The 15,416-nt window shown below is 43.1% G+C and overlaps 1 protein-coding gene across 1 annotated transcript; it reads left to right on the forward strand.

Annotated features, from left to right (window-relative positions):
* The first annotated feature begins 6,366 nt into the window (after window positions 1–6,366).
* On the forward strand, window positions 6,367–8,474 carry LOC137001500 (uncharacterized). Its single transcript, XM_067360492.1, has 2 exons — window positions 6,367–7,060; window positions 7,143–8,474. The coding sequence occupies exons 1-2, from the start codon at window positions 6,969–6,971 to the stop codon at window positions 7,717–7,719; spliced, it is 669 nt and encodes a 222-aa protein (XP_067216593.1). The 5' UTR covers window positions 6,367–6,968; the 3' UTR covers window positions 7,720–8,474.
* The last annotated feature ends 6,942 nt before the right edge of the window (window positions 8,475–15,416 follow it).

The following is a 15,416-nucleotide window of genomic DNA, read 5'->3' on the forward strand; positions in this document are numbered from 1 at the left end:
GCACTAGCTCAAGCGACGATAAAAATGCGAACGAGCCGAGACCGAGCAAAGTGCGAGGTACGGAAGGGATACGATTACCAAGAGGCGGATGGTTAAAAAACCCGTTCGAAGAAATTAGATTCACGGGAAAACAAGACTCGTTAAATCCTATGCGATTTTTGAAGAAATTCGAAAACGTAGCTAGATACGAGCAAATAAGCAATCCGGAACAGCTGTTTTTCTTCGGTAAATGCCTACGCGAAAATGCTTCAACCTGGTACGAATTACAGGACTTTGAACACATAGCAGACGCGAAAAGAGAATTTATAAATTATTTTTGGGGCGAGGATCAACAAGCGAAATTCCGCGAAAAACTATACACTGGAAAGTACAAACCGGTGAAAAATACGCGTATGTCAGATTACGCGCTAGACCTTGCAAAGCAAGCGAGAATGCTCGAACCGCCGATGAAAGATCGCGAATTAATTCGATGCATAAAAAGACACTTCGAACGAGAAATCGCACGTGAAATACGAGCGACAACCGCATCCTCTATAACGGAACTCGTGACTCTCCTAGAAGAAATTCAGGACGAGAAAGAGATCTTCGCGAAAACGCGTACGGAAGGGAAAGCCTTGGCGCAAAATAATTCTTCTCAGAAACGAGTCGAACCCGTAAAAAATTCCACGCAAGCGAATAGATACGCGAGATACAATCCGAACGAGGGAAAAATGCAACTAAAAGCTCTTCCGTGGCGTGACAATCTCGAGAGAAGTAGGCAGGAAGGCAAAAGTCCGAAACCGATTGTTCAGATGCCATCGAGCGAAAGCGAAGACGATCGTAAAAAGGCGACAAACAAATCGCGAACCGCACTCAAATCGAACGACGCGAGTAAAAAAACGGGGACCGGTAAAACAGCTGATCGTAAAAAGGCTATCTCGGCAATACGCGAAGGTGAAGAGGGAGAAAAACCCGAAGACACTCCGGAGCGAAAAGGAAATAAGGACGAAGCCGTGTCGAAAGTCGACAAAAGGAACGCGAAAGAGTTAGCGATTATTCGAACTCGCGAAATCCTAAAAGACCTAGACGAATCTGTCGAAAATACAACCGATAAATCCGGAAAGGCAACAGCTGACAATTCGGTCGGTAAAAATAAAAAGTTAGTCGATAAATCCGAACCTATTATAATAGTTAAAATCGGTAAGACGAAGCTTATAGCCCTGGTCGATACAGGAGCACAGATATCCGTGATATCGAAAGACACGCTAAACAAGCTTACAAAAGCAAATGAAAAGATGAGCAAAATCCCGATCCGCAAAAATACCTTGAAAGGAGCGTTCGGAGAGAAAAGTCTCACAATCGCGTGCAAAATACAGCTAGCTGTACAAGCAGCTGACAAGGAGCTGACACAAGAATTTTTTGTTGTCGAAAAATTAGCTTATCCTATGATTCTAGGAAGCGATATGCTCAAAAGATACAAAGCGCAATTAGAATTCAACAAACGCGAATTCTGCGTAAATTTCGAAGAGATTCCCGAAAAACCCGCATTAGTAAGCGCGATAATATCCGAACATGAAGGGGGGGTAATTCTCGAAGAAATCTTAAACAAATACGGAGAAATGTTCAACAACGGCATAGGTCGCGTTAATCATTACAAACATAAAATCGAAATGATATCCGAAACGGGATTCAAACGTAAAACTTATCCGATTCCCGAAATACACAAGGAAAAGGTTAAGGAACTCATCGCTAATTGGGAAACACAGGGTATAATCGCGAAAGCATCCACCCAATACATAAACCCGCTAGTAGCCGTGTCGAAAAAAACAGGCGATCTACGTATCTGTCTGGACGCGCGCGAATTAAACAAGCGAATGAAGAACGATTACGCACAACCGCCTACGATCGACGAAGTATTCTCCAAAATAGGAAATCGTAGAATTTTCTCAACACTGGATGTTACACAAGCATTCTGGCAAATTCCATTGGAGCGCGAGAGTAGAAAATACACGGGATTTTTATTCAATAATCAGTCCTACGTGTTCAAGCGTCTACCATTCGGAATAAAAACAGCTGGAGCGTCATTTACGAGAGCGATGAACCGAGCGTTGCAAGACGAAAATCTCGACTTCGTGATCGTGTATCTCGACGATATATTGATAGCTTCCAACTCGATAAGCGAACATCTAGAACACATAGATTTCGTTTTGAACAAACTGAACGCGGTAGGTTTCAAACTTAACCGAGAAAAATGTGAATTCCTACGAAAGAACATAAAGTTTCTGGGACACACGTTCAACGAAATATCCGCAGATATCAACAATGATACGAAATGCGCGATTAAAAATTTCCCCAAGCCAACGAATAAAAAAGGCGTGCAAGCGTTTCTTGGTTTGATAAATTGGGACCGAAGATTTATAAAAAATCTGTCGAAAATGACGAAACCTCTCGAATTACTATTAAAAAAGGATACAAAATTCAGATGGGGGGAAAGCGAGCAAAAAGCATTCAACGCGATCAAAGAAGCGTTCGAAGAAGCTCCGCAATTATATCTCATTAGGCCGAACATGAATTTTGGACTATACGTAGACGCGTCAAAAACCGGTTTAGGAGCGAGACTCTCTCTACCAATACACCGACGACAACGATGCGAAATACACAGTAGCGTACGCGAGCAGAAGCTTAAAAAACGCGGAACTGAACTACACGATAACCGAACTCGAATGCTTAGCACTTGTATTCGCACTCAAGAAGTGGCATGTGTTACTAATGGGCAGAAAAATAAGAGTTCACACAGATCACAGAGCTTTACAGTTCGTAAGTTCTTGTGCATCATCGAGCGAGAGAATAGCCAGATGGTTGTCTTTCATGCTCGAGTTCAACCTCGAAATCGTACACATCCCGGGAAAGCTCAACGATGTCGCAGATATTCTGTCGAGACAACACGAGAAGGACGTTAAGCTTAGTCAAGAGGAAGGAAGTCTGAAGATTTGCCCGATTCGAAACATTGACGACGCTAGCGAATCCGACAAGTGGATAGAAATGCTGACTGACGCACAGACCGAGGATATCGATTTGCAAAATGCAATACGCAACAGAGTACCAAAGTATCACACGAGAAACGGACTTATACGCGTAAATAGAGGGACGAACGAAAGAATTATAGTACCGAATAAAATTGCATGGACATTCGTCGAGTCGATTCATAAATTCCTAGTACATTTCGGAATGGATAAAGTGAGAGAATTCGCAGCGCGTTTTTTCAAAATAAAAAATCTCGATCGAATAGTCAGAGACGTCGTAGCGTCGTGCGAAACGTGTATCGCGACGAAATACTACACGCGTCCAACGCGCGGTGTCGAATATTATGAGCTTCCTGACGATAAGAATAAAGTAATATCGCTGGACATTTTCGGACCTTTACCCGCGACACAAGCGCAAAACAAATACATTCTGGTACTAATGGATCAATTTTCCAAATACGTTAAATTCTATCCGATTGCGAACCAAAAGCTTGACACATTGATAGATAAGCTAGATACCGAGTACCTACCCAAAATGGGAATACCGGAAACAATATTAACCGATAATGGGGGGCAATTTATAACGAACAAATGGAAAGATTTACGCGGGACAAACCGGATTCGCGGTAAGGCGCACATCGCCCTACAATCCGCAATCCAACCCGGTGGAAAGGGTTATGCGAGAACTCGGAAGAGTCATAAGGGCCTACTTCCACAATAAGCAATCGCAATGGGACCGAATCATCGCGAGATTCGAAGATATAGTAAACAGTACGGCGCATTTCAGCACCGGAAGCACACCTGCGATCTTATATCCTGACGTTCAAATCAGCCTTAACATAGACCCGAGGATCTATCCCGAGGAAAACGAAGTCAACGATCTCGACGAGGAAAAGAGACGAATGACGGAATATCTAATCAGAAAAGCAGCAAACCGGAAGAAGCAAACGGACAAACACGAACCAGCGAAGGAATTCGAACCTGGGGACAAAATTTGGGTCAAGCTACACCGAAGATCGGACGCGAGCAGACGACTCACACGGAAAATTCACTTGGTGTACGACGGACCGTATCGAATACGCGAAGTTATCAGAAGAAACGCATACCTGATCGAAAGTCTGGACGGAGACGTAATCGGAGCGTACAACGCGAGGCAAATGCGACCACATCGCGAGCCTCTGCTGAAAGAATCAACCGAGGAAGATCAAGGAGCGGAAGAGGAAGACCGAGTTGAGATTCCAACGATCAATATGATCAGAGTGATTCCCGAACACAGACTTAAACCGTTCGTGGAAATCCCAAAAACAGCAATCGTTCTCGAACAAATGTGTCACAACGGAAGCGTGTTCCACAACGCGGAAGCATGGAGGGACATAAACGCGCGAAGACTCACGAGAATCGACAAGGAAACATGCCGAAACAAAATTCTAAAAAGGGAAGAAACGGAAGGGGACAACGAGATTCCGAAGCAGCAGCAATGGATGACCAACAATCGAAGATTCCCGGAAGCAGTACCTGAAAAAGAAGAAAAGGGCATTAAAAATGACGCAAATCTGAGAAAGGGCAATCCAGAAGGGGGCAACGAGACTCCGAAGCAGCAACAGAGGAAGACCATTAATCAAAGATCCCTGGAGACAGCACCTGAAACAGAAGAAAAAATTATCATTAGTGATACGAGTCAAAAAGCACCTAATTTCCATACACAAAATTTGGAAGGGGGCGAACAAATCCACAAGCTCAAATTGGAGAGTAACAACCGAATCCATACACAAAATTTGGAAGGGGGCGTAAAAATCCAGAAGCAGCGAACGGAAGAATCCAAGATTCGAAATACATCCGAAATCGCAAGTGGTATCCTGAAAAACAAAAAAGTCACTAATACATGCAAATTCTACCAAAAAAGCAATTTGTGTGAAAAAGACTTTCAAAATACAAGTATCTTGACCAGAAGCAAAGGCCAATTATACTTGATAGACGGTAAACCAGCTATAGTGGAAAACCGTGATGCAACAACGAACTCAGCCAATGAACGTGCAGACGCGCGGAAAGGCGTGTCCAATCAAAGCGCGGATCAGACAGCGGCGCATCTATATAACGCATTAGCGGACAGCGAATGGCAGTCAGTAAACAGTGAACCGCGACGCGATAAACATATCGAAATGGAAAACCTCACGAACAAGCAGTTCCACGAACTAGCAAAGGAAGAGGAAGACTTGAAGAAGCAGATCCAACAGCTCTTAAAGAGTAAGGAGAAAAGCATTACAGCACTGCGGAGGAAACAACGGAGGATCGAAGATCTGAGGAAAATCCTGCAGCAACTAAAAGATGTACCGTGCTACGAAGAAGATGACAGCGACGGCGACGAAGACGTCACAAATCTTCTACATAAAGTACAGTCGCTAAACGACGATAAGAAATCATACGTAGATAAATTCATCGTGCGCGACAAAGACAATGAAGTGACAATCTGTTATACGGCAAACATCTCTGTCGAAAAATCGAAATCACAGAGCACACAAGAAGAAAAACCAATAACAGTCACGTATAAAATATCCACAACCAACATGCAAAGAATAATCCAAGCCGAATGGGCATCATCAATTACAAACTGCCCGATGGAAGGAATTCTAACAGAAGCTCAAGGTGAGAGAGAGACCGTCGAAACCAAAGGACAACCTCTTGAGGCGAATTGGAAGATGTCTCTGGAAGATGTAGCATCACCACGAGAACAGCGATCTGACGACGAGCCGGAAAAAGAAAATACACCACCGAATGAGAAAAACAAAACGCAATACGCGTTACCCAAGATAACAGAGATAACCGTATTTCCGAACCAAGATAATGAGGATACACCAAAGAAGAGGAAACGCGACACGAAGAATATCTCTTATAAAGAGTATTCGTCCGAGGAATCTGACGACAGCCGGTGTAGGTTCAAAAAAGACAAAGACAGGAAATATTGGCGTCGGGAGGAAAAGAAGAAAAGAGGATCTTCCCGTAATCGAAAGGTGGACATTAGTAGTATAGCAACACGGGTTCTAACTCAGGCATCTGAGGGGGTGCGCGGGTGAAGGGGAGGAGAGGTTGAGGGGAGGGGGGTAATGACGTCATCGTTTTGGAGGGGAGGGGGTAATGACGTCATCGTTTTGGAGGGGAGGGGGTAATGACGTCATCGTTTTGGAGGGGAGGGGTAATGACGTCATCGTTTTGGAGGGGAGGGGGTAATGACGTCATCGTTTTGGAGGAGAGGGGGTAAATTTGGAGTGGAGGGGGAGACGAGGGAGGTGCGGGGGAAAGGGGAAGGTATTGGATTACAGGGGGAAGAGGTTGAGGGGAGGGGGTAATTACGGAGTGGAGGGGGTGACGAGGGAGGTGAGGGGGGGGTGTGGGGAAGGTATCGGATTACATAAATTCCTGGAAAAGATAAGATAAGGATTGTTTATATAAGGATTCCTGGAAGAGATAAGATAAGGATTGTTTATATAAACATGAGTCATATAGAGATAAGGATTGTTTATACAAAGGGTATCGGATTACACTGCGTCAGCACTTTTGGAGTGGAGGGGGTGACGAGGGAGGTGAGGGGGAGGTGCGGGGAAGGTATCGGATTACATAAATTCCTGGAAAAGATAAGGATTGTTTATATAAGCATGAGTCATAGAGAGATAAGGATTGTTTATACAAAAATGATTTATAGTTCCGAGAATTGTTTATATCCTTTGCAGGTTCGTGCAGGTTTTAGCGTGACATCATCGCTATTTTTAGATCATAGGCCCTTAGGCAGCCACTTTAGGCGCCATGTTGCCAGATTTCAATTTGCGTGACATCATCGATATTTTTAATTAGTGTCGTGTGCGACGAGCGGGTATAAAAAGCTCGCGGAAAAAAAATAGGAACCATCAGTTATCCGAAACCATTTGGACAATCACTACATCGCTGCAACGCTTCATCTGAATTATAGCAACGATGTTTTCTACCGTACAACAGACAACTATGAGTAATCCGGCTGACAAACAGCAAGGTGTGGATGCGAAGAAGCGGAAATTCTCACCCAACGTGTAAGTTGACTCTATTACTATTTACACTTTTAAACTTACTGCTATTGTTACATTTCAAACTTATACAAGCTTTTATCCACAGAAATAAAAGTAATTCGACAAGTATCGATGGAAGCATGATCACGCCTCCCAGAATTTTAGCTAGAAGATACCCGTTGACAAAAACCGGTTATAAATATCTGGATATTGGAATCAATGTTTCTACGCCGAGCCACATAGAAATCGCTCTCGGTGACAACCATGGCAAAGAGATACATTTTACATACAACATGTGGAAGATCGTCCTGGACCAACGACACGCCATCCACCATTTCTTTAACAATGATGCGAACGAAGCACCGTCTCAAACCATCGAACATGTCACGCTACGGTTTGGAAAGATAAACAATCTAAAAGTACTGCGTCTGGAAACATCAACAGTGTGTTTAGTAATGTCACACAACACCGTATGTAACATAATCGCTCTCGAGTATTGTGTGGATCATATCGCTCAATCGTTGAACAACGTCACTGGTATGGTCGACACCAAGTTCGCACACTTTCGAAAAATCGCGAGCGGTGCGAAGGACCCCATCGCGGTGATACGTGAGAGCGAATCGTTCGATAAGAATGATATAATCGATTGTGAGCTGTTAGCTCAGGTCTTTGGATCGCAATAATTCTAGCATATCACATGCTTTATTGTTAAAATATTTTCACTATCATAATGTATTTATTAGATGTATCTGTTTAATAAATATTATTTAACATTAAATTAATTTTTATTATACCATCTTTCCTGTACCACATCATATTCACTGACCTATCCTACTGCGAGATAAGCGCGCGCGTCATGTTACACTACATGATAGAAGGAAACGAGCGAACCGGTAACTATCATTTTTCCCTTTTAATTGTAACAAATAATTATAAAGTTAATAATTAAATATAATATAATTAAATATAATATTATTAAATATAACATTTATTAAAAATTAATTTCAAGTAGTATATAATATTATAATATTATAATATTATAATATAGTATAACACAAGGATGGGATAAGACAAAAAAATATAACATTTATTAAAAAAAATTAATTTCAAGTAGTATATAATATTATAATATAGTATAACACAAGGATATGAGGAGGCAAAAAAAAATACAATAATATATTTATAAAAAATTAATTTCAAGTAGTATATAATATTATAATATAGTATAACACAAGGATAGGAGGAGGCAAAAAAAAAATACAATAATATATTTATAAAAAATATAATATTTATTTAAAAAGTGTGTACTATACATATGTGTGTGTGTGTGTGTGTGTGTGTGTGTGTGTGTGTGTGTGTGTGTGAAATAAAATAAAAACTATAATAATAAAAAAAACTATAATAATATAATAAAAACTATAATAATATAATAAAAAAATCGTGGGACCATCATCTGAAACAGAAAAATTCTATTAATAATCTGAAAATATTAAGTGTGATACTTATCGAATGTAATACTTACGGTTGTACATCATCGTCAGCAAAATGCGCCTCTCTCACCGCTCTCAATACGTCAGCGGTGCGCGCCACATCGCTTTCCATTTGATGGAATTGTGTTGTCAAAATATCAAATAAGCGGTACACCGTTAGCAAGTGTACCCGTATATCCTGCCTGTAAGCAAAATAAAAACAAAATAATATACGATGAAGATTAAATCTGTCATACGTAATATTAAATAGCAATACTTACAGCGATGTTAGTATCACTCCGTTTTCACGCCCATGCACATCATATTCAATTCGAAAATTGTGCAGCACGTGTTGTTGCTGCACATTTCTCGTCGCCTCTTCAAAATGATGCACCGCACCGTGCAGGACGGCGATCCGATCCGTCACAGCCCTCATCAACTGCTCGATCTCTTGTAGTTCAATTGTATATAATTGTGCCATTTTTTTTTTTAAATCACAAACTGTTACTCACAAACTCGTGAACTGTAGGAGACTTGTGACGGTCCCAACCTCCGAAGCATTTTTATAGTACGTCCCTTAGATGTGGTGCAAATCTATGTGACCGCTCTACGGGGGGTTATCTTTTCAAACATACTCCAAATTTATAATTTTGAAACATAATTCTTCTCCCGAGTAACCGAATATCAGTCGATAGATTTAGTATAAACTACCGCGGCATAAACAAATCTCATAAGAGATATCATAGCGACTCCATATAATGAGTTTGACAACCATGAAATTCTTCTCTCACGAGGATGTATTACTATTATTTACAAACTACTGCTGCAAAAACAAAAGATACGTACGACACACGTGAATACTTATCTTACAAGGATGTATTACAATCATAGATGTGGTGCAAATCTATGTGACCGCTCTACGGGGGGGGTTATCTTTTCAAACATACTCCAAATTTATAATTTTGAAACATAATTCTTCTCCCGAGTAACCGAATATCAATCGATAGATTTAGTATAAACTACCGCGGCATAAACAAATCTCATAAGAGATATCATAGCGACTCCATATAATGAGTTTGACACCCATGAAATTCTTCTCTCACGAGGATGTATTACTATTATTTACAAACTACTGCTGCAAAAACAAAAGATACGTACGACACACGTGAATACTTATCTTACAAGGATGTATTACAATCATGATAAGTTAAATTAATGTATGATAAATGTTAAAAATTGTTTCAACTGCGCCTCTAACGCCTTTCACGATTACGAGGGGGAACGGGGGGAGGCGCTTGAGTCGTCCTCGGACGAGGCTCGACCACAGCTATCGGCTTGTGGTACACTCCGCAATCCTTACACTTCTCGTATTCGGAATTTTTTCTATTCTGATCACGCTCCATTTTCTATACTTTTTTTCTCCACCGCGTGCACACTTTGAACTGATAAATTACTCTCTTCCGCACACCTTATATACAGCTCGACGCAAAAACGTCAATTTCGCTGTAGTAATAAACGTTAAAAGACGTACAATAGATGTTCGATAGACGTACGAGAGACGTTCAAAGACATTCAAAGACGTACAATAGACGTTCGATAGACGTACGAGAGGCGTACGAGAGACGTTCAAAGACGTACAATAGATGTACAATAGACGTTCGATAGACGTACGATAGACGTTCAAAGATGTTCAATAGATGTACGATAGACGTTCGATAGACGTACGATAGACGTTCAAAGATGTACGAGAGGCGTTCGATATACGTTCAATAGATGTTAAAAATAGTTCGATAGGTGTTCGATAGACGTTCAATATACGTTCAATAAATGTCTGAAAGATGTACGATATAAGCGATAGGTCATATTACATGGTGGATTATGTAACGGGTAAAAGGTTGAATAAAAGTCATGCGAGTGTGATATACATCATTTTATTAGAATAAATCATAGTTGTTTTACACGTTTGTTACGCTCAAACCACCACCACTTGTACAATTTGCAAACATTCCGCATAGCGCAATGTCTCGTGTGATACGCGCAGCGCAAGGTTCCGATTACATCCAAGTTCGTCAGGCGTGCGATATCTTCGTAATCCGCATCGATCGTTTCGATCTCTACATCATCTTCCAAAATCTCGCACAGCCAATTTTTCTTCTCGAGTCCTTTCACGTATATCAGAGGCGGTTCCGTACCAATGGCATTGTTGATAAGACTTTTCATCTGACTGTACGAGACGTGTCCATCTTCCCATCGGAAGCCGTGGTGGTGTATCCGTAACCAACACGCCAGCGATTTTTCCGATTTCGTCAACAGATACCACGGTACGTGTTCACGAAATACGTAATGAGATAGCGTTTCGCCATCGCGAAGTACCGCTACCTCTTTCACGATAAAAATGTTGTTGAACGCGTAACCTTGCAAGTCGACGAAAATTGGTACGTTCGACATCGTCGTCGACCGTCGGAAAACTGACATTCCCATTCGCACACGTCTAATTTATAACTTTTCACACGAGTCTGCGCACAATGTTGTTCAGCGGATTATATTCAACCATTCGATCGTGTATAATGAGACAATAGGCGGTGGTGTTGGCCGGTATATTTTCCTTACAATCAAATTCTATTCGCACGTCAACGGTGGCGCTCTTGACAGAGTCGTTTTGTCGCGAACAATCTATGACTACGAACGGACCGGCTTTCGAGAATTCATCGATGTCCAAATACGTATCGTCCTGTCCGTAATAGGCTTTGCGGAAACGCGCATACATGTTGTACAGTATAGCGTATCGACTCTTGTCGAAATCCAAATTCATGTCGTCGTACGGATAAAAATCTGAATTCAGATGCAGTCTCACATTGGTGAGTTTACAAGCGTCAAATTGCGTAACGTTTTCAGACAGTACGTTTTTTCGACCGGTTTGGAGAGCAAAGATTACGTATCGCGGTTTTTCCAATTGCGTCGCAGCTTTGACCGCCCAGGAATGCTTGGTCGTGTTTTGCAGCAGAGGAAACTCGTACAGATCCCACGAACGGAAGCACACGCTCAGATATCGTCCGCTTTCCAAAGTTCGAAGAAGAGACAGCTTGTTAACTTCGCTCAGAGATACGTGAGGCATTCGCCACTGTATCTTGAGTAGCTCGATCGTCGGATTCGTACCGACTCGTCCAACGAGAGAATTATTATCGTTGCGCGATCGTATCAATACAAGTTCGTGACGAGCGTTGATTACAATCCGTTTGTAGTCCTCGCAGAATCCTAAAAGAGTATTGAGCGGAACGCAAAAATTAAAGTTTCCATCGAGCAACGGATTTCCATCCGGATTCCACGATGCGTATTTCAGCGTCTTGCTCTTCTCCATCGTCAGCGATACATAGTTTTTGATCGTGCTCGTTATTCCAACGTTTCTGTTACGATCGATTTCAACTCCGTCGAGCTCGTATCGCATTTCATCAAACATGAACGCGACACAATTATTACCCATTATACACACGTTATCTCTATTCTCACCGGTAGGATTCATAACGAGTTTTCCTTCAACGTAGAGAAAACTCTCACACGGTAACGTGTACAAATCCTGTTGCTGTATCGGTATTCGTATCTCGTCGCTGTGTCCCAACGTCGTGTTAGCGTACGGATTGTACGTGTGCATCTCATATTTCACGATACGCTCGTCGAAGACGAGCTCGTCAGCGATGTCGAGTATATCCATCTCTTTAAGCGTTTCTCACAACGAATCCCAACGATTTTAAAAAGTTTACGTTCGTCGTACTGAGCCTCTTGAATGGCGATGTTTTCCCAATTTTCGTTGTTCTCTCAATCACTCGCTGTTCGTTCAACACGAGCATTTCCTCGCACCACGTCGCCGCAAGTGCAGTCTGATGGTAATCTCCTCTCCGCGAAAATCGATCAATCGTCCGTCTTGATCCACCACACGCAAGGTGATATCGGTAACGCTCCTCGCGATGACCGGAAGGTAAATGATTTGCGCCGGTGTTTCCGAGACTTTATATCCCGGAGGCACGTTCGGTGAAAATTCGTGTATCGTGTGCACCGACCTGTCGTTGGCGTACGCACCCGTGGTTATGCTGCATTCCACTCGAATAATGTTTACGTTGACGATGTTTACCGAGGAATCTGATTCGTGCAACTTTCTCGGTTCCAGTATACGACCCGTCGAAAATCCAAACAGCGGTCCGATGGTATTCGGTTTGGCGAAATTTATTCGAAAAGCGCACATGATTTCACTCTTCATGGTATTAACGTTGGGACGAAGTGACAATGGATAATCTTGCTCTTCACTTTTTCCTCGTTTTTGCAGTATCGCGCGTTTCAGATAAGAAGCAATGGCGTCCAATTCGTACGATCCTTCGGGAATTGTAATTTCTTCGTCATTGTCGTCGAAATAAAATTTATTGTTCGCTACCGTCACGTTCGGAATCGTGTTGTAGGTCTCCATCGTGGTTAGGCCGAGCTCGTAGTCCCCATCGCTCAAGTCTATCGGTGGAAAATAATCCACCGTGAGAACGCTGCTTTTACCGCTTAGAGTGAGCGTCAGCGACATTGCCGAGATTCCATCGACGACTGATGTCGATCGATGGCTGATCGATTTTTATATCTATTTTCTGGAGGAACAGGAGACACAATTGTCCACAGATCGTTTGATCGTACGTCTGGTAGACCGTGCGATTGTACGTTATCGTTGTATCGGTGTCTCCGAGGTAGCGTGTAAGCTCCTTCGGCGGTTGCAAATTGCCAAAGCTGTCAAAGTATACGGCGCGATCGCCTCTCTTGGCGTACGCCACCCAATGCGTGCCCGGCCCGTCGACATCGTCCAAATTCACGATACCGCTCTCGTTTTTATGTATCTTGTCGGGTAAAGCGTTACGCATGTAGACACCTCGGAAATACGGTATTCGCATACGCTTCGCTATTTGTAACAACTGTAGATTGGTGGTGGCACCCGTGGGCATCTCTATCGTTTTTTCGACGTTTTTTTTTTTCTCTTCAATCCTTTGCCCCGCTTGTACGGAGTGAGATAAATCCCCCGTCCTTCCATAGCTTTATTGTGACGTTTCGTCTCTTCGAGTTGTCGTCGCGCGGCCTTAGAGTCGTTCACCGCCTTTGCAACACCCGCCGCTCCACCGGCAAGCGAACCGATGACTCCCAAGAGCGGTAACAACGGTAACATACCACCGCGTTTCGCCGTCGGAAGCGTTCTCCTCTTGGTCTTCTTCTTCTTCTTTCCCTTTGTCATACCCATCCCCAATTTCGTCTTTGCTTTCATAGCAGCCCATACGGCGGTAGCAGCAGCCCTCTCACCGAGAGTCGCGTCCGCAGCGGTGATCCGCACCCGCGCTTTATCGGCGAGAACGCGATCGGCTGCGTGGCGGTCCGCTGATTCGCGGTTTTGCGAGTACGCGATGTCGTGATCGCGACACGCCGCGTCCAACGGATTGATACCTCGATCCCCTCGCGCGAGTCGTTTCCGCAGACGAGTCCCCGGCCCGCAAAATTGGTAGCCGGGTATATGCAGCTCCAACGGTAGTCGATTTATCACACTGTTCAGTAAACCGGCACCCTTGTATCGTTTCATAGAGCGCGAATTCTAACGTATCGCGTGTAAATCATATTTCCAACTGAGGTGTGTTTCGACAGCGCTCACCTATAAATAGGAGGCGCGTATCGATCATTAACCAGTAGAATATCAAAGTTTGTCGGACGACAAAGTACAATGAATAACCGTGATAATAAGAAGGAACGGAAGGAGGTGAGTGTCGCAAACGTGTATCGCTAATCGTGTGTTTGAAACAATATTTTTTTTTTTTTCAGGATAATGTCCGAATCATGTATGGAAATAGAGATATTTTAGATCTAGCGACGAATATCCGAGCACCGCTCTTTCCGACATCCGATGCTGCGCACTCGTCGCGTAATAACAAGGATGAGAAAGAGTCTGGTAAAAAATGAAATTTGTACAACAACCGTACACGATCCGTGTGAAAAACATGGATGATAAGAGTGGGCAAGGGGTTTGTGAGAAGGCGTGCAGACACGGTAAAATGCTGCCAAACACGATACGCGGTATCATTTGCGGTCCCTCGAATTGCGGTAAAACCAATGTAATGATTAGTCTGCTGGAAAGTCCGAACGGTGTACGTTTCGAAAACGTGTACGTGTACTCGAAATCGTTGAATCAACCAAAGTATCGGTATCTCGAAAGATTGCTCGGATCGATCGATGAAATCGGCTACTTTACGTTCTCGGACAACAACACAATTGTACCGCACAGCGAGGCGTTACCGAATTCCGTATTCGTCTTCGACGATATAGCGTGCGACAAGCAGAATGCGATACGCGAGTACTTTGCTATGGGTCGACATTCGAAGGTCGATTGTTTCTATCTGTGCCAAACGTATGCGAAAATACCTAAACATCTCGTGCGCGACAACGCGAATTTACTCGTAATATTCAAGCAGGATGGAACAAACCTTAAGCACGTCTACAACGATCATGTGAATACGGACATGACGTACGAAGATTTCGGTACATTGTGTCACGCATGTTGGCAGCACAAGTACGGATTTTTAGTGATAGACAAGGATAGTGCGATTAACGATGGACGTTACAGACGTGGTTTTAACGAGTTTGCGGTACCGCGGAATGGTTAGTTGTTCTCGAGACGTTGACGATGACGCTTGACACGAAAGATATCGACGAGAGGGAGAAGATCGCGAAGGAAATCGCTCGTACGAGCGAGTCGATTCGCAAGAAGCATCGGACGTTGAAGACGGGTAGAGTGGAGCAAGAGGTGCAATTGGAGAAACGGTTGAAACCGATCGTAGAACCGTTGAAACGAATCGTCGAGAACATCAAGGGTGACGATGATTCGGTTGACGATCTCGAGATTAAAA

The sequence above is a fragment of the Linepithema humile genome, chromosome 8, assembly GCF_040581485.1.
Source record: "Linepithema humile isolate Giens D197 chromosome 8, Lhum_UNIL_v1.0, whole genome shotgun sequence".
NCBI classification, from domain to species: Eukaryota; Metazoa; Arthropoda; class Insecta; order Hymenoptera; family Formicidae; genus Linepithema; species Linepithema humile.

Bases quoted from the DNA above. Each gene is read 5' to 3' on its own strand.
- LOC137001500 (XM_067360492.1), top strand. From the start codon at position 6,969: ATGTTTTCTACCGTACAACAGACAACTATGAGTAATCCGGCTGACAAA. The intron at 7,061-7,142 runs GTAAGTTGACTC...TTTTATCCACAG, and splicing joins CGGAAATTCTCACCCAACGT to AAATAAAAGTAATTCGACAA.